This window comes from Ochotona curzoniae, unplaced genomic scaffold (assembly GCF_017591425.1).
Source record: "Ochotona curzoniae isolate NIBS_2020 unplaced genomic scaffold, NIBS_Ocur_1.0 contig_4612, whole genome shotgun sequence".
NCBI classification, from domain to species: domain Eukaryota; kingdom Metazoa; phylum Chordata; class Mammalia; order Lagomorpha; family Ochotonidae; genus Ochotona; species Ochotona curzoniae.
In genome coordinates, this window is record NW_024466343.1 from 6,124,693 (window position 1) to 6,141,830 (window position 17,138).

The following is a 17,138-nucleotide window of genomic DNA, read 5'->3' on the forward strand; positions in this document are numbered from 1 at the left end:
ATGGAGAGTTTTTTGGCTCAAAAAATGTATAATCTATCCATAGCTTGTATGTAATAGGCATTCTCTAAATCACCAAATCAGGTTTCAGAATCTAGGGCTACCAGCCCTATAAACTGTCTGAGTTTGGTTTTACACTGGAGATTATACTGCTGTCCAGAATTTTGAGTAAATCAGGGCAATTTTGTACTGAATGTATTTAACCTGCATTGTTGTTTTACTTGCAGATTTATGAAGGCACTGCACAAATCCAGAGGCTGATTATCGCCCGTGAACACATTGGCAAATTCAAAAGTTAGAGATTGCTATGGAAGCATGGTTTATCATTGAGAAATTAGAACACTATTGAAGCTCCAGAAAAGAATTCTTCCAGTGCAAATGAAAATAAATATTCTTATACCAAATCTATTTAACTGATTCTAACAATAGTGTACACTTTTGCTGAAATCTGATTTCTCTTTTTAAAAATAGATTTTATTTCACTAAAATTGTGTGTTCTTAGTATCATGGTGCTTGAATCAAATTACCACAGAATACATGTTTCACTATTTTTGTACTCTTAAAGTAGCAGGAATTCCTTGAAAATTCAGTATTTTTATTCCTAATAGAATAGTAGGCTTTAAAGAATTCACAATGTTCCAAATTTTGCAATAAAAAAAATATATGATTTGGTTAATACTAACCAACTTGCCATTGATTTTGTAAACATAATGATGTTTTTGTATTAGAAGAGTTCATTTTACTACAATTTGGAAAACACTTGATTTTTTTATGACTTTGTTGGTCTTTAGGTGGCCATTAGTCAGTTATGTAATATTTCAAGTCATTTCTGTGCAATTTGAACAGAAACTTAAGATCATCTGTTCAGTGTTTATATCTTTTTGTATTCTTGCCAGGAGGTTTTATTACATTATGCAATAGTATATACATCTTGGAGCTGAAATCGGCAGACAAGTCTTGGCCTGGCCCTTGTGGGACCCTGGAATTCAAAGACCCTTTCCTGTCCCTCTCAGCTCTGCAGAAATGTTCAATAAAATCAACTCTGGAAGATGTACATTCCTTGCTCTGCCCCCCCAAAAGTAGTGTGTGTGTGTGGGGGGGGGTATATATACACATATATAATGTATTGATAATGATAAAAAGGATGCATTTTGATTTTGAATTCTATACACTTAACCTGGCAATGTTTATTACACTACAAGAAACTCCAGAAGATAAGAATATCAAATAATGTGAGAACCAAAGTTTGTAAATTTAATTTTTTTAAATATTTATTTGAAGGGCTAATATATGGTACAGTGGGTCAAATTGCCGCATGCAATATAGGCATCCCATAATAGAGTGCCAGTTTGATTCTCAGCTGCCCTGCTTCCCATCCGGTTCCCTTCTAACTCTGCAACCATGTGGGACACCTGAATGGAGTTTGAGTTCCTGGCTTCAGCTTTGCCCAGCCCCAACCATTGTGTACATTAGGGAATTGAACCTTATTTGAAAGAGTAATTAGAAGAGTGAGAGGCAGAGATCATCTGTCTGCTGACTTTCTACCCAACAGCTGGGAGTGAGCTATAACAAAATTAAGAGGTAGGAACCCTTTTTTTTTTTAATTTGTTTATTTTTACTGCAAAGTCAGATATACAGACAGGAGGAGGAGAGACAGAGAAGAAGATATTCTGTCCGATAATTCATTCCCCAAGTGACCACAACGGCTGGTGCTGCGCCGATCCGACCGGGAGCCAGGAACTTCTTCTCCAGGTCTTCCACTCAGGTACAGGGTCCCAAGGCTTTGGGCCATCCTCCACTGCTTTCCCAGGCCAAAAACAGGGAACTGGATGGGAAGCAGAGCTGCTGGGATTAGAACCGGCGCCCACATGTGATCTCAGCGCGTTCAAGGCAAGGGCTATAGTCTCTAGGCCACCGTGCAGGGCCCAGAGGCAGGAATTCTATCTGGGTCTCCCATGTACATGAGAGGGACTCAAGTACTTCTGCTGCCATTTGCTTCTTTGCAGGGATATTACCATGAAACCAGACCAGAAATGATATAGTTGGGATGTGAGTGTCCCAGGTGGCACCTTAATCTGTAGTACTCTAATTCCTTCTGCTAAGATGCATTACACTAAATGAAGTGTTTCACATCTCTTTTAACTACTCAGTTTTTTGAAGTCAACTGTGCTGCTTTTCAATTCAGTTCTATTCTGACACTCCTCTCAGGGACACAAGACTGTCCTCACCTCAGAGGCAAGTCCTAAGTCCCAGGTTCCCTGGTTACCCATATGTGGCTACAGATGTAGGTATTTCTATGCCCCTAGCCTCAGCATCCACACTTTGCAAGAATGGTTCACAGAACTCGGGAAAACCCTTTATTTCGGTTTACTGTTGGCATAATGCAAAGAATACATACAATTCAAGAAAAGAGTAGCCAGTGGAAGAGATGCATTGATCAAGGCATGGGGGAAGGGAGGAGTGCAGAACCTGTATTCCTCCTCCCTGTATACTACTTTTCCAGCAACTTTATGTGTTCACCAACCTGGAAGCTCCCAAATCCTTTATTTAAGGGCTTTTACAGAGCTAAAGATCTTGTCTTTCTCTCCTCCCCAGAGGTCAGGGTTGAAATTTGAAACTTACCACCTATATTGTCTCCCAAGATTAACATTAGAAAAAAATTACACAAGGGCTGGCATTGCGTTACAAAAGCCTAAGCTTCCTGTGATACCAGCACCCTAAATGGGCAAAGGCTCATGTCCTAATTGCTACATATCACATAGAGCTCCCTGCTAACAGCAGCAGAGCATGGACCAAGTGCTGGGACTCTGCACCCACAGGGGAGACCCAGAAGAAACTCCTGGCTCCTGGGCTTTGGGCCCAGCCCTACTGTGACCATTGTAGTAATCTGAAGAGTGAACCAGGGATGAATAATTTTTTCTCTCAACCCATAATTCTGCCTTTCAAATATAAGGTATTTTATAAAAGAGTAATAATAGGGGCCAGCACAATGGTGTGATAGGCTAATGCTCTGCCTTCAGTGCCAGTATCTCATGTGGCTGCTGGTTCATATCCTGGCTGTTCCACTTGCCGCTCCAACTCACACCTTATGGCCTAGGAAAACGGCAGACAATGGCTCAAGTCCTTGGGCCCTGCACGCATGTGGAGACCCAGGAAAAGTCCTAGCTCCAGGCTTCAGATCAGCTCAGCTCCAGCCACTGCAGCCATTTGGGGAGCAAACCAGAAGATGAAAGGCCTTCCAGTAAATCTACATTTGAATAATAAATAAATAAAACAAGAAAGGAAAAAAAAAAACAGACTGACTGAAACAAAGAACCTATGAATACTTTGAAAATTACATGGAAAATGAAACTTGGTACAAAACATTTGGAAATTCATAGAGTTTTTTTTTTTCACTATGTATTTTCCATGAGTTTTTTAAATATACTCTTTTTATTTTCTTGCAGTTTGGAGGCCAGAAGTAAGGAATAAAGTAGTCAGGGACAATTTCTGATAAGGCCTCTCATAGACTGCCAACTGACAGTGTCCTCACATGTCCTCTCTTATACAAGCATGGCAGGTTGAATACAAGAGAGCTCTGGTGTCTCTTTCTTTTAAAAAGAAACTAGTTCTGTAAGGATTAGGGTCCTTTCTAATACCACCATCACTCCGTTAAGCGTGTGTGTTAAGTACTTTTGCCAAGGGCCATTTGGATATCCATAACATTATTTGCAAGCTATATAAAACAATCCACCTAAAAATTACCGCATTATGGATTTATTCAATTTTGAGTCCAGCCCACATCCAATGATTTTGTGTCTTTTATTCAGCCCATGGGATGCTTGTTCCGTACTCCTGCAAAGGCTCTGTTTCCAAATACTGACACTGTGAATCGGGACTCCAACATAGGTACTGGGGGAGGCTGTACAGTTCAGTGTAAGGACACTCTAGCTACTCATTCTGGTGATGAGCTCCACCTTGAGGCTATTTGGAGACTAAATTCTACAGGCATAGTGGGTAAAGCTGCTGCTTGAAATATCAGCATCCTGTATGATAACCAGTTTAAGTTCAGGCTTCTCCACTTCCAATCCAGCTCTCTGCCAATGAGCCTGGGGAAGCGACAGAGGATGACTCAACACCTTGGTTCCTACACCCACTTGTAAGACTTTGACAAACTCTTGACTTTGGCCTGGTTCAACCCTGGCCATTATGGTCTTTTGGGGAGTGAACCAGTATATGGAAGATCTGACTATCCCTCTCTCTCTCTCTGTAGATTTTTTTTAAAAGTAGATTTGTGAAAAAAGATCTATTTTTATTGGAAAGGCAGATGTCCAGAGAGAAGGAGAGAGAGACAGAAAGATCTTCTATCCTCTGGTTCACTCCCCAAGTGACTACAACGGTCAGAGCTGAGCCTATCTGAAGCCAGGAGCCAGGAACCTCTTTGGGTCTGCCATGCAGGTACAGGGTCCCAAGGCTTTGGACTGTCCTCGACTGCTCTCCTAGGCCATAAGCAGGGATCTGGATGGGAAGCGGGGATCCAGATCCTTCCATTGAGCCACTGCATTATGCCCAACCCTCTCCAACCTAATTGTAATCTGAAGCTCACATAGGCTTGTAACTCCCTCACTTTTGTAATAAATATTATTTTTTAAGATTTATTTCTTTTTATTGCAAAGTCATACATATAGAGAGAGAAGGAGAGGCAGAAAGGAAGATCTTTCCTTCCGTGATTCACTCCCCAAGTGACCTCAACAACCAGAGCTGTGCCAATCTAAAGCCAGAAGCCAGGAGTAACAATTTTAAAAGTGGAATGGGTTAATCTTCCACCTGCAAGTGCTAACTTCACATATGGGTTCCAGTTCATGCCCTGGTTGCTCTAATTCTAACTCAGCTCCCTGATTATGGCCTGGTGTAGGAAGATAACACATTAGGAGAGGAAAATGGGAAATCTCACTCTTGCAAAACCATAAACCATTCCCACAGCCATCATCCTGTGAGAATGCTCTGGAATTCAGGGTAAAGGTCCTGAAGCACTTGATACAGAAATGCGCAGGCCAGGACTCCGTAATCCTCAAGTTCGGATAACAGATCAAAGAGAGGTGCCAGTTAGAAGAACATATTGTTTACCAACAGACCTCCCCTGCCTTTGCTGTTAGCCTGTAAACCACATCCTGTCTCTATCCTCCTTCTTATGCCTAGGTGATCCTGTCTCTGAAAGTCTGATGTTGTTAATAAACTTTAGCTATTGATCATCAGTTATCAGTTAGTAGTCCGTGTGTGTGATTATCAACTCCACCCACCAAATAAATCCCTGGCTGCAGGATAGTGAAGAGCCTGGGAAAGCAGTGGAGGATGGCCAAAGTCCTTTAATCCCTACATCCACATGGGAGGCACAGAAGAAGCTCCTGGCATCCAGCCTTGGACCGGCTCAGCTCTGGCTGTTGTGGCCATTTGGACAGAAAATCAGCAGATGAAAGATCTCTGTAAAAAAAAATAAATCTGTAAATAATAAATCTTTAACAAAAAAGTGGAATAAGAAGCATGTAATGTGCTCCTTTTGTATTTACTGCTTTAAAAATTACTTACTATGTTTCATTATGAAATGCAGATTTTCCATGTTTAATGTCCCAGAAACCTGGATAAGCTTTATATTAACAGACACTGTGAATTTTTTCCACCATTGACAAGGTACCAGAATGTTCAGTGAAAAGTAAGCCATTTTTATTATCCCATCTCTCAGCCATTTCTCTTCCTTGTAGGCAAATGTTTTTAGTAATTCAACATGTATAAAAATACACATATATTTCTCTTTGTTTCTTATGCAAATAGTAGCATGTAATACATTTTGACACTTTGTTGTGTCTGCTTCCACTTAGTCTACACATGGGTCATCCTTCTCTGCTAAGTGTATACTAAGTGGAAACAGACAACAAAGTGTCACAATACATATATGCAAATAGTAGCATACTACACCTTTTTTTATATATGAAGCTTTTTTTTTAAGGAAAGGCATATTTTCAGATAAAGAGAGAGATCTTCTATCTACTATTTTATTCCCTAATTGTCCACAATGGCCAGAGCTAGGCAGGTCTATAGCCAGCAGCACAGAGCTTCTTTCCAAGTGTCCTACATGGGTGCAAAGGTCCCAGGGACTTGGGCCATCCTCTGTTATTTTTCTAGTTCCTTAGCAGGGAGCTGGATTGGAAGTGGAACAGCACTGTCCATATGGGATACTGGTGCCATAGGTGGAGGCCTAAATTGCTATGCCATGGCACTTGCCCCTACAGAGTGTATCTGAAGAATCTCTTAGCAATATATTTAGCGTCTTCATTCATTTTGATGGGTGCACAGTGAATTATCATTGTCTTCTTGTTTTAAAGAAATATTTCCTTAAAAGGCTGAACAGGGTGACAGTGCGGGATGGAAAGATCTTTCATCTGCTATTAACTTCAAATTGCTCCAGCAGCTAGGGTTGGGCCAGCACGAAGCCTGGAGCCATGAACTCACACAGTCTCCCAGGTAAGTGACAGGGACGCAAGTACTCAGTTACATGTTGCTTCCCAGGCACAGCAAGAGGGATCTCTCAGTGGCACTCTGTCACGGGGTGGAAGCATCCAAAATGATGACTTAATCTGATACACACAACACCTATCCTCGCATAATGTGTGTGTGTGTAACTAATTAAAACATGTTTGTTTGTTTGTTTGTTTCCTTTGAGAGACGCTGAGCTTCCATTTACTGGTTCTCTCCTAATACCTCATGGGGATGGGCTGAGGCCAGAACGAGGAGTACAATGCAGTTGTCTCCTGGGGGCTGCAGGAACCCTGTTCCTTGATCATCACCATTGCCTGCCAGGGTCTGCATTCTGAGGAACCAGGAATCAAGGGCCAGAGCTAGGAATTTAACCCCAGCACGCGTATGTAGAATGTGGTCATCTTACCTGCTGTGCTATTAAAGCTTCTGATGAGCAACGGAAATATCTGCAATATTACAGATTGTTGCTATGAATATTCTTACATACAAGTCATTTCACATATAAGGAAATATTAACATTCATTCAAAGTAGACTCATTTAGTAAAATGCTATAGGCATTTACTAACAGCAACATATGTAACTAATGTAAGCATGCAATCTACCTAATCCGAATGGATTACAAAGAATTTCCCAGGTGGGTGCAGGAGCCCAAGCTTTGGCCCGTCCTCCGCGGCTTTCCTAGGCCATAAACAGAGAGCTGGACTGAAGTGGAACGGTCAGGATAGGAACCCATAGGGGATGCCGACACTCGCGGATTAGTTCACAACGCCACCGGGTTGGCTCCAGGAACTAATAATTTTTTAAAAGCAACTCAGATGCTGAGTTTCACACATTGCAGTAAACTCGGAACACGCCAATATACGCTCCGACTTTTTGTCACAGGCGGTGAGGACACCTATGAGCATCCAATGGGGTCCTAGGGCACAGAATTGCGGCGCGTTTCAGGCGAAACTGTAGTCAGCTATGTGGAGGAGCGGAGGGGCCTTAGGCGCGCTTTTGCGCAGGCGCGCGTCTCCTAAGACTTCCCGGGCTCGGGGCTTCCTCTCTCTTTTCGCTCCGAGACATGGTGAGTGTCGGTTGGTGGGAGAGCCGGTTGCTAGCGGGGTCGGGCGGGCAGCGGTGGCATCGGGCCGTGCGGTATGTGGCCGATTACCAAGCGGTGGAGGATGGTTGCAGTAAGACGCGGCCCTTTCCAGGTTGCAGTGTTACTCAGCGTTTCAGCTGACCTCGCGGGCGCAGTCGCTGCTTCTAATTCTGTCCGGACTTCCGCCTGCGGCCTCCGCATTAAGCGACCTGATTTCATAATCCTTAAACAGGGAGCTGCTGGATGGCTTTTTCCCTTACGTGTTTTATATGCCCTTGGTGTATTCATACACATTTCTGATTACTAAAATAACCGTGTTATGCCGCTTGAAGACCTCCATCTTAAAGTGAAGTCAAGGCATTCGCTGCATAATCACTTTTGGGAATCCTCGTGACCAACTTAAAGTGGCCACATTGCAGACGATTGCAAAGCGGTAGTTGAGAAGGGGAAGAAACGGCAGCGCCCTCACTGGGGCACGTGGTGCAATCTTAGTCTGATTGTGGAGGCGCAGAAACGCATTATTTGGTAATTTGTGTAACTTTGGGATGTGAAAGGTGTTGACTGCCTTAATTGTTTTTAAGGAAGAATTTGAAAATTGCCAACCTGGGACGTAGTTTTAAGCGATCTGCTTGGCCTTTTACCAAGTACAAACGTTTAAGTTCCCCCAAATTGTTCATTCTGGTAATCTGTGGTGCTTACATTTTACTTTACCAATGAAAGGAGAGTATCAACAAAGGCAAGTAATTTTTTGGGTCGATGATGAGCTGGCATGTATTCTGAATCTAAAATTGATTATTCCTACTTTAGCTCTAGAATTACTCTGAGACCTGAAAAATACATACTTCACTGAGGATTTTAATGTTTTAAGTTCTTCCTGATCACAGCCTTGTAATTCGATGACTTAAACGTTGGTAACTCTTGTTTTGCAAGGGCACACCTCAGAAGGATGTTATTATCAAGCCAGATGCTCCCAACTCACTGTTCCTGGAGAAGCATGCTGATTATATCGCATCCTATGGCTCAAAGAAAGATGATTATGTATGTATGACCCATTGATGTCGTGCATGAGCAGTAGTGTATTGTTGGTTTGTCCTGGTATGCCCCTGAGTCTGGGTCTGCCAAGGACACCTGGGACATAGGAGATGGGAGATGGTCAGAATGTGTGTACTGGGCGGTCATTGGGGACTTGCCAAGGGAAGAATTTTGAGGCACAGTGTAGGTCTGTTATTGCAGGTGAGGTGATTCTTCAAGGTCAATGATGTGTTGGCATGTATTAACTGAATTCACTGCTGATGTGATAACACTTTAGCTCTAGAATTACGCTGAGACCTTGGAAATACTTCACCTTAACGTTTTGAATGAAAAAAACTTATTCTGGGACAATCTTGAAAGTTTTGCCTGTCGTGCTGAAGTAGCCGGGTTAGCTGATGATGGAGGTTGTCTGGTGTTGAAAATTTTGACTTTACACCTTTGAAGTATGAGTAACGCATTTTAACTGAAAGGAATTTGTTTCTGGAATCTACTTATCAGTGTGCTGCATTTTACATTCTTGAATCAGTGTCATTTACAAATGTCTAATAGTGTTTTGATCACAGTCCCCTTTAAGAGAATGCTTGGTGGCTGTAATATGGAAACGGAAGGGCATTCTCCCTGGATACTACTGAAGAAGTGGTAGATGTGTTTTCTAAAACTGTTTCTGCTGTTAGCCACGTGCTTCTTGGTAATCTCGTGAATCCCAACCAGATAGTGGCTTGCTTAATGACAAAATAGAGATTATGTATCTCCCATCAGTTCAAACTGATAAATTTAGGAAATCTGTTTTAGGAATATTGCATGTCTGAGTACTTGAGGATGAGTGGCATATATTGGGGTCTGACAGTAATGGATCTCATGGGACAACTGAACCGCATGAATAGAGAAGAAATTCTAACATTTATAAAGTCGTGCCAACATGAATGTGGTGGAATAAGTGCAAGTATTGGACATGATCCTCATCTCTTATATACTCTAAGTGCTGTCCAGGTAATTACTTACCAAATTTTGATTTTATGTTCTTGCTTGAAAGCCAGGAATTGAAACTACTATGAAGGTGAAAAATCAGTGCTCTAAGTGAAGTCCTTTACAAGTGTGTCCTTCAAGGTCAATGATGTCATGGCATGTATTAGCTGAATCTCCATTGATGCAAGTTCCAAAATTACACTGAGACCTTGGAGGATAACAATGGTTTTAAATGTAAATATTTGAAAAACTATTGGGTGGAGCTTTTAAAATTTTGAAATGCAAGCAGGGAGTAGCAGAGATAGCTTCCATGCACTGGTGAGTCTTCAGAAGACTAGGCAAGTCCCAAGTGTTTGGGTAATGTTCCCTTGGCCTTTCCAGGTGCCCTGGCTGTGCTCTAAATCCGAACTGGGAATAAGTGGTTCTCAGACCTGGGATGTAGGGTGGGAGCTCACTGCACAACACTGCTGTTTAAAAAGATGATTGGCTTTGGGTTGGTGTCTTAATTTTATTTAATGACTGATAAGATTGTAACAGAACATACTTAAAGATAGGATAATGACATTAGAGCATCCTTACAGGATTACTTAATGTATTTTTCTTGTTGCAGATTCTCACTCTATATGATAGTATTAATGTTATTGACGTAAATAAAGTTGTGGAATATGTCCAGAGTCTACAGAAAGAAGATGGCTCATTTGCTGGAGACATTTGGGGTAATGCCAAAATGAGTTGCTACAACCCAAAATATCAGTGCTAAAATGTCCTGACTTTGCTTAGAACCCGTTGTAGAGTTCCTTAAGCATTTCATCTTTTCAGGTCCCATGAAGCAGCTGGTCTAAGTGGAGTTAATGGTCTGCTGGAAGTTCCAGCATGCACTGTGATAGTTATATCAGCATGCGGGAGCACTGGAGCAGAGGGGGCCAGTCTAAAAGATAAGGTAGGTGACTTTTTTTTCCCCCAGTATTTGGTGCTTTTGTAAAGTTTTTATAAAGAACTTTCTGGAAAGGGAGAAGCAATTTTAAAAACTTTACAAGCTTACTGAATATTTGTGTGGAGGGAGGGAAAAGCATTTTATCTGAAACCTAGAATAACGTCTGCTTTAGGACTGAACACAGTGCAGGCCAGAGAGACCAGCTGCTTCATGGGATGTGAAAATCTTTTAAGTAGGGTAAGTTTTGCATTATTTGAAACCAGCTAGTTCTTTAATAAATTGTTAGCCTTCCTTCCCTGTCTGTACCCCCACAGAAATTTTTTAGATAATTTGTGATTTTGACAAAGTTCAAGTTAGACAATTTCAGATCTGATGACACATGTCCATTTTATTTTAGGAGAAATTGATACAAGATTCTCTTTCTGTGCGGTGGCAACATTAGCTCTGTTGGTAAGCTTTTGATATATTAACGATTTGTTTTCTTTGGAAGGCAGAGTGGCAGATCTTTACACCTGCTAGTTGACTCCCAAAATGCAAGAACCTGGGACAGGGCAAGGGCAGAGCCAGGAGCTCCTATGTCGGTCTGATGCAGGGGTGGGGATGATCAGGTCCATGTAGCAGGGCTCTGGATTGGAAGTGTAACTTGAGACTGTCCCAGCATTTTATAGGGCAGGTGGGTGGGTATCCCCGGTAGTGATCTAACCTGTGTGCCAGCCTGTCCCGTGCTTTGAATAATAAACCATCTGAGTATTCTGAAATTTATTTGCTGTGTTTGTTTTACAGGGGAAGCTTGATGCAATCGATGTAGAAAAAGCAATTGAATTTGTTTTATCTTGTATGAACTTTGATGGTGGATTTGGTTGCAGACCGGGTTCTGAATCCCATGCTGGGCAGGTAATTCAAGGTTAAAGTTGGCAGATGTTGAAGGGTTTTTCATTTGAACACACTAGAAACTGGTGTGTGGTAACTTTCACAATGCTTTGCATTATGATAATCTGTTGGATCCCAGTGTAGTCCATGTACTACACAGTGTTCTTAAATTATTATGCAGATAGAAATGCACTGTTAACTTTAATTACCCATGATCAACTTGAGATTTATTTTATATTGAATCCCACTCTTGGTGTAAAATCTCATCCCGTTAGTATGTCAGTATGGAATTGGCTCTTGTTAAAAGTAGGCTTGATTTTTTTTTTTGGAAAGGGCATATTTAAAGTTAAGTATTTAAAAGTTGAATTGTCAGTAAAACTGACAATTAGTAATTGAAGGTGTCAATCATTTATCAAGTTATATACATGTACTTTATGTCTGTAATTTTAGATCTATTGTTGCACAGGATTCCTGGCTATTACTAATCAGCTTCATCAAGTAAATTCTGATTTACTTGGTTGGTGGCTTTGTGAAAGACAGTTACCTTCAGGAGGACTTAATGGAAGACCCGAGAAGGTATTTGATGAGCTGCATTTTTGCTAACCTCAAACTTGAATGAATGCTTCTTCCATGTATTTCAAATTCATGACATGCTTTTGGCCTTCCTATGTGACTTTTGACATTTCTCTTCTAATATCTCCCCCCAAAAAAGGCGCCAGTGGCAAAGGTAGTACCCAAGGGACTGAAAAGTTCTTGTGTGCACCTTAGAGCCTTTTTATTGGAAAGTCAGATTTACAAAGAGGAGAGAGAAAATCCATCCATTGGTTCACTCTGCAAGTGGCTGCAGTGGCTGGAGCTGAGCTTGCTAGGAGCGAGGAACCTCCTCCAAGTTTCCCACAGGGGTGCAGAGTCCCAAGGCTTTCCCAGGCCACAAGCAGGGAGCTGGAAGGGAAGTTGAGGAGCCAGGACATGATTTGGCCCCCATGTGGGATCCTGGTGCATGCAAGGCGAGGACTTTGGCATTAGGCCACTGCACCAGGCAGCTGTAGAGCCTTTTTTTTCCCACGTTGCAGACGAAAAAGGTTATTTTGCAAAGGGACCAAGTGAGCAGGGGAGGGAGAAGGAAGGGGAAAGTACCTCCCAAGAGAAAGCCAGGAGGTGGGGTTCCTCTTGAGAGAGGGAGAGACACCTGTAGAGCCATTCTTAATGAGCTTAATCATTAGTAAGAGATTGGAAGCCACACTACATAATCTTCATACCTAGAATGCATATGAAAATGCTTACATTGAGCCTCTACACCAGCTTCCTCGTTATTTAGAGAAGTTACAAATAAAATAGTTGCATAGTTTGGTTTTGTCTTTCACATTGTCTTTAGTTCTATGCAGACATTTCAGATTTTAATGTTCTTTGTCATTCTTGTGAATATAAAGTTGCTTAGGTGAGACTTCATTTATGAATCTTAATTATAGAGAACAACAGTAATTAACTGGCCTCTCCTTTCAGTTACCAGATGTGTGCTATTCATGGTGGGTGCTGGCGTCTCTAAAGATTATTGGAAGGCTTCATTGGATCGATAGGGAAAAATTGAGGAATTTCATTTTGGCATGTCAAGATGAAGAAACGGGGGGATTTGCCGACAGACCAGGAGATATGGCAAGTACTTCCGCATTAACGGGAAAACAGAGGCAAACATCTTACATTCACTAGTTTACTCATCACATGGCTATAACTTACTTGTGGGTGGGTGACAGGAGTCCATAAAGTGGTTCAGCCAGCTCTTGAACCACTGCCGATATAGGATGTCAGCGCTAGTCCCTGCAGGGCACTTCTAATGTGTTGTACACAGTATGTCCATGACCATGACTTCCAGGCATGGAGGTTAATACTCCAAAGGATTCTTGGTGCTTTTTTAGCCAACCAAGTACTAAATATGTGATAAAGGTCATACAATTGGAAACAATTTAAAGCTTATTTTTGAAAATATTGAAGCACTCAGAAAAATTGGGGTGGACTGCTATATAAAATTTGGAAGGAATGTTGGAGGGGGTATTTGATTTGGTAATCTGTAACTTTTTTAATGCAGGTGGATCCTTTTCATACATTATTTGGAATAGCTGGATTGTCTCTTCTGGGAGAAGAACAGATAAAACCTGTTAATCCAGTCTTTTGCATGCCTGAAGAAGTGCTTCGGAGGGTGAATGTTCAACCTGAACTAGTAACCTAGACTCGCCCATGCAAAAAGTTACTTAGTGTAGTTGCCATTTCAACATTAACTGTTTATATGTTGTACATTGTGTTAAATTAATTTCAATAAATTATAATTATACATACTGTAAAGTAATGTCCTGGTGTTACGCTCCACTTTAGATTTACTTGTATAATCTTAAAATTTGCACTTGTATCCATGTCAGTGAATTTGCTTCATCTGTATTTGTTGTATAATTACAGTTGCTGTAATACTGTTTGCAAGTTTTAGAATGACAGACCCATATATGTAAGAATTACACGGAGCTGTGGATGTTGACACTATTCCACTTCTAATCCGGTCTCTTGCTAGTATGCAGCTTAAGAGACTGGAGGCCATGGTTTGGTTTCCTGCCACCCAAGTGAACAATGATGATTGAAGTGTCTGGCATCTGTATCTGGACTGATCCAGTGCTGGACTGCTGTAAGCATTTGGAGGTTAAGCCAGCAACAGAAATGTTACGAGGTGTTACTCTTCCAAATAAAAACAGCTGTTTAAAAAAAGGTGGCAAAGATTCGTGATTACTCAATTTACTGTTCAAATTGGGTTGTGGTTTGGGATACGTGTTACCTGCTGGTTTTTGGAAATGAGCTGGTCGTTGACATACTCTTTTTTTTCATAATGTATTTTTTTAAATTGCATTTAGTTTTATAACAACGTTTCATAGGCTCTGATGTTCCCTCTTGCCCTTCCCCCATGGTGGATTGCTCCACCTTATTGCAGTATTACAGATTAAATCTAGTCTTCTTTCAATGCAAGCATGTGCCTTTCATAGAGTCCAGTATCTTGTTGCCCAGCTGAATTCAACAGTTTCCTGAGGAGACCAACTCTGGTCTGGAGACATAGCTGGCAGATTATTGTTCCGACCAACATTATGGGGTTAATTAACAATGTAGTAATACATTTCACTGGTCCCCTTGTACAAATTGACAGCATTTCAATTTAAGGCGAGCATGTGGTATCTGACCTTTTGGGATTGACTCATTTCTCTTAGCATGGTGGTTTCCAGTTGGGCCCTTTTGGCCACAAAGAACTGCATTGGGTTTTTTTAATAGCCGAGTAGTATTCCATGGAGTAAATGAACCATAGCTTTCTTATCCAGTCTTCTGTTGATGGGCATTTTGGTTGCTTCCAAGTTTTTTGCAATTATTGATTGTGCTACGAACATGGGGGTGCGTGTAGGTTTCTTGTGTAGCAGGTGTTTTGGATATATTCCTAGGAGAGCTATTGCTGGATTATTTGGTGTGCAGATTTACAGTTGTTTGAGTGTTCTCCAAACTGATTTCCATAGAGGCAGCATCAACCTGCAGCCCCACCAGCAAAGGAGAAGGGTTTCTTTCCCCCACAACCTCGCCAGCAAGTGTTGCTGGCGGTTTTTTGTATATGAGCCATTCTTACTGGTGTTAGGTGATACCGTATTGATGTCTTAATTTGGATTTACCTTATTGTTAGGGAACTTGAGCATTTTTTCACATGTTTGCCATTTGAGTTTGTTTTCCCATGCCCATTTTTTGAGTGGTTTGTTTTGGTTTCTCTGGAGATCTTTGTATATTCTGGAGATTAGCCCCCTATCACCTCTGTAGTGTGCAAAGATCTCCCATTCTGTGGGTTTTTTTTGTTTGTTTGTTTTGCTTTGTTGATAGTTTCCCTTGCTGTGCAGAACGTTGACATATTCTAAAAGTCAGGTATGTTATGAACATGTTACTGAGTGCAGTTTATAGGGCTGCAGTCATGACCCAACTGTATCTGGTGCTATCTGTATAACAGAATTCCAATCTTTAGATTGCCATAATTCCCAAAGGTCATTGTTACAAAGCCATTATAGCATTTCCCATTTCGATATATGCTTTGAACTGGAATTGTACCACTAGAATGTGGGGTTAGGATGATTGAACTTTGGGTTTATAGAAAAGTGATTTGTGGCTGTAACTTCCACAGTGATAGCATTATGGTTAAGGTCCTTGCCTTGAATATGCTGGGATTCCATATGGGTGCTGGTTCTAGTCCTGGCAGCCTTATCCAGCTCCCTGCTTGTGGCCCAGGAAAGCAGCCAAGGACAGCCCAAATCCTTGGGAACTTGCACCCATGTGGTAGACCTAGAGGAAGTTCCTGGCTCCTGACATCAGATGGCGCAGCACCAGCTGCTGCAGCCACTTGGGACGTGAATCATCGAATGGAAGATTTTCCTCCGTCTCTCCTCTCTGTACATCTGCCTTTCCAATAAAATAAAAATATTTTAAAAAAAATCTTAAGTGCTCAACAGCCAGTTTAAAGTGGGTTTTCAGATATAAGTCTTTAGTTTTCAGTTGGGACCTACAGCGTTGATCCGAAGCCAGGAGCCAGGAACTTCGGATCGAGCAGGGTCCCAAGGCCGTCCTCCACTGCTTTCCTAGTCCACAAGCAGGGAGCTGGATGGGAAGCGAGCTCGCCAGGATTAGAATCGTAGCCCATATGGGATCCTGGCCTGTTGAAGGGGAGGACCCAAGCCGCTAGGGTCTAGGTGTTGGAGGGCCTTAACGAGTTCCTTTTAGCCTGGTTCCTACAAGTTGAGATTCCCGCGGGAGGTGACAGGCTTGGGAACCGTTAAGTATCAGTTGGGAGTTGAGGATCGCCAAGCCGCTGAGAGCTTTGTGCGCCTGCGCAGTGCGGCCTAGTGACTCCAGCCCATGGTGGCGCGCACCTTCTGCGCTCCGACCTGTGAGGCCGTTGGCCCAGGAGCCCCAGCTTCAATTGTTTAGGGGAGAAGTTTGGGAGGATGCTGAGGCGTGAGATCTTTTCAACTTCGCCTTCTGCCCCTGCTGCCTCTTTGTCGACGGGAGAGGCAGGCTCACGGGGTCTCCGCCACAGCTCCGGACCCCCGGACACTCCTCGGAGTCGTCCTTCGAGCCAGGCCTTCCTGGTGTCCACCCCATTTGGCACCTCTGGAGCCGCAGGCGACAGAAGCAGCAGCAGCACCCTTCGCCCTCCCAGCACCAGGGCAGCTCCAGGCAAGGAGTGTCGGGTGGGAGTGCGCCGAGAGCCCGATGTCGGGTGCGGGAGCCGTGGGTGGCGGTTACCTCAGCGCCCTTGGCGCCGCTGGCGGCGGTTACCTCAGCCGTCACCTCAGACGCAGCCCGGCTTGGCGGGCTGGCGAGAACTGGGCGGGTGGGAACGCGGTAGGTCCCAGTGAGTAAAAGACGTTTAAGAATGGTTTTACGATTGTGATAGTGGATGACTTAGATCTGAGGAAGACATATATGTAATGCATTTGGGCTATAGATTTCAAAGGTACCAATACATTTGTGATGAAGAGGGAGAATAACGAAGAAGATAGTTTAAAAATAGAGGTCAAGGAAGTTTAAAAATAGAGGTTAAGGAAGTTGAAAGAGTGCATAAGATTGAAGAAGGGGCCTGGAGTTCCTTTAGGAGCCTAGGAATGCTAATGGAGCACATTTAGTCTTTTTCCATACCTATCTTTTTTTTTTTTAAGATTTATTTTATTGGAAAATCAGATATA

The 17,138-nt window shown here is 42.4% G+C and overlaps 3 protein-coding genes and 3 non-coding genes across 7 annotated transcripts in view; all 6 read left to right on the plus strand.

Moving 5' to 3' along the window:
- The window catches only part of ACADM (acyl-CoA dehydrogenase medium chain), a 35,211-nt gene extending 34,532 nt beyond the window's left edge, over positions 1-679 (plus strand). The window contains exon 12 of the mRNA XM_040987290.1: positions 225-679. Coding sequence (XP_040843224.1) covers positions 225-296 — 72 coding nt within the window. The 3' untranslated portion in view covers positions 297-679. The remainder of the gene's footprint in view (positions 1-224) is intronic.
- A 2,850-nt stretch (positions 680-3,529) lies between these two features.
- RABGGTB (Rab geranylgeranyltransferase subunit beta) lies at positions 3,530-13,734 on the plus strand. Of its 2 annotated transcripts, none has more exons than XM_040987292.1 (9): positions 3,530-3,556; positions 8,526-8,633; positions 9,420-9,617; positions 10,204-10,309; positions 10,925-10,977; positions 11,311-11,421; positions 11,848-11,973; positions 12,901-13,050; positions 13,481-13,734. In XM_040987292.1, exons 1-9 carry the CDS (start codon positions 3,530-3,532, stop codon positions 13,619-13,621), a joined length of 1,020 nt encoding a protein of 339 aa, XP_040843226.1. In that variant the 3' UTR covers positions 13,622-13,734. The 2 variants fall into 2 exon arrangements, with proteins under 2 accessions (XP_040843226.1, XP_040843227.1); XM_040987293.1 differs by lacking the exon at positions 3,530-3,556 and adding an exon at positions 7,518-7,577.
- LOC121161108 lies at positions 8,347-8,425 on the plus strand. The gene has a single exon (XR_005884626.1). It is a non-coding gene; the product is annotated as a small nucleolar RNA SNORD45 (small nucleolar RNA).
- On the plus strand, positions 8,846-8,927 carry LOC121161107. The gene has a single exon (XR_005884625.1). It is a non-coding gene; the product is annotated as a small nucleolar RNA SNORD45 (small nucleolar RNA).
- On the plus strand, positions 9,734-9,804 carry LOC121161109. Its single transcript, XR_005884627.1, has one exon. It is a non-coding gene; the product is annotated as a small nucleolar RNA SNORD45 (small nucleolar RNA).
- Positions 13,735-16,050: 2,316 nt separating the features above from the next.
- The window catches only part of MSH4 (mutS homolog 4), a 98,167-nt gene continuing 97,079 nt past the window's right edge, over positions 16,051-17,138 (plus strand). Inside the window, exon 1 of the mRNA XM_040987291.1 lies at positions 16,051-16,629. Within this exon, the coding sequence (XP_040843225.1) occupies positions 16,398-16,629 (232 nt within the window). The 5' untranslated portion in view covers positions 16,051-16,397. The remainder of the gene's footprint in view (positions 16,630-17,138) is intronic.

Bases quoted from the DNA above. Each gene is read 5' to 3' on its own strand.
- RABGGTB (XM_040987292.1), top strand. From the start codon at position 3,530: ATGTCCTCTCTTATACAAGCATGGCAG. The intron at 10,310-10,924 runs GTAATGCCAAAA...ATTTTATTTTAG, and splicing joins ATTTGCTGGAGACATTTGGG to GAGAAATTGATACAAGATTC. The intron at 13,051-13,480 runs GCAAGTACTTCC...TTTTTAATGCAG, and splicing joins CCGACAGACCAGGAGATATG to GTGGATCCTTTTCATACATT.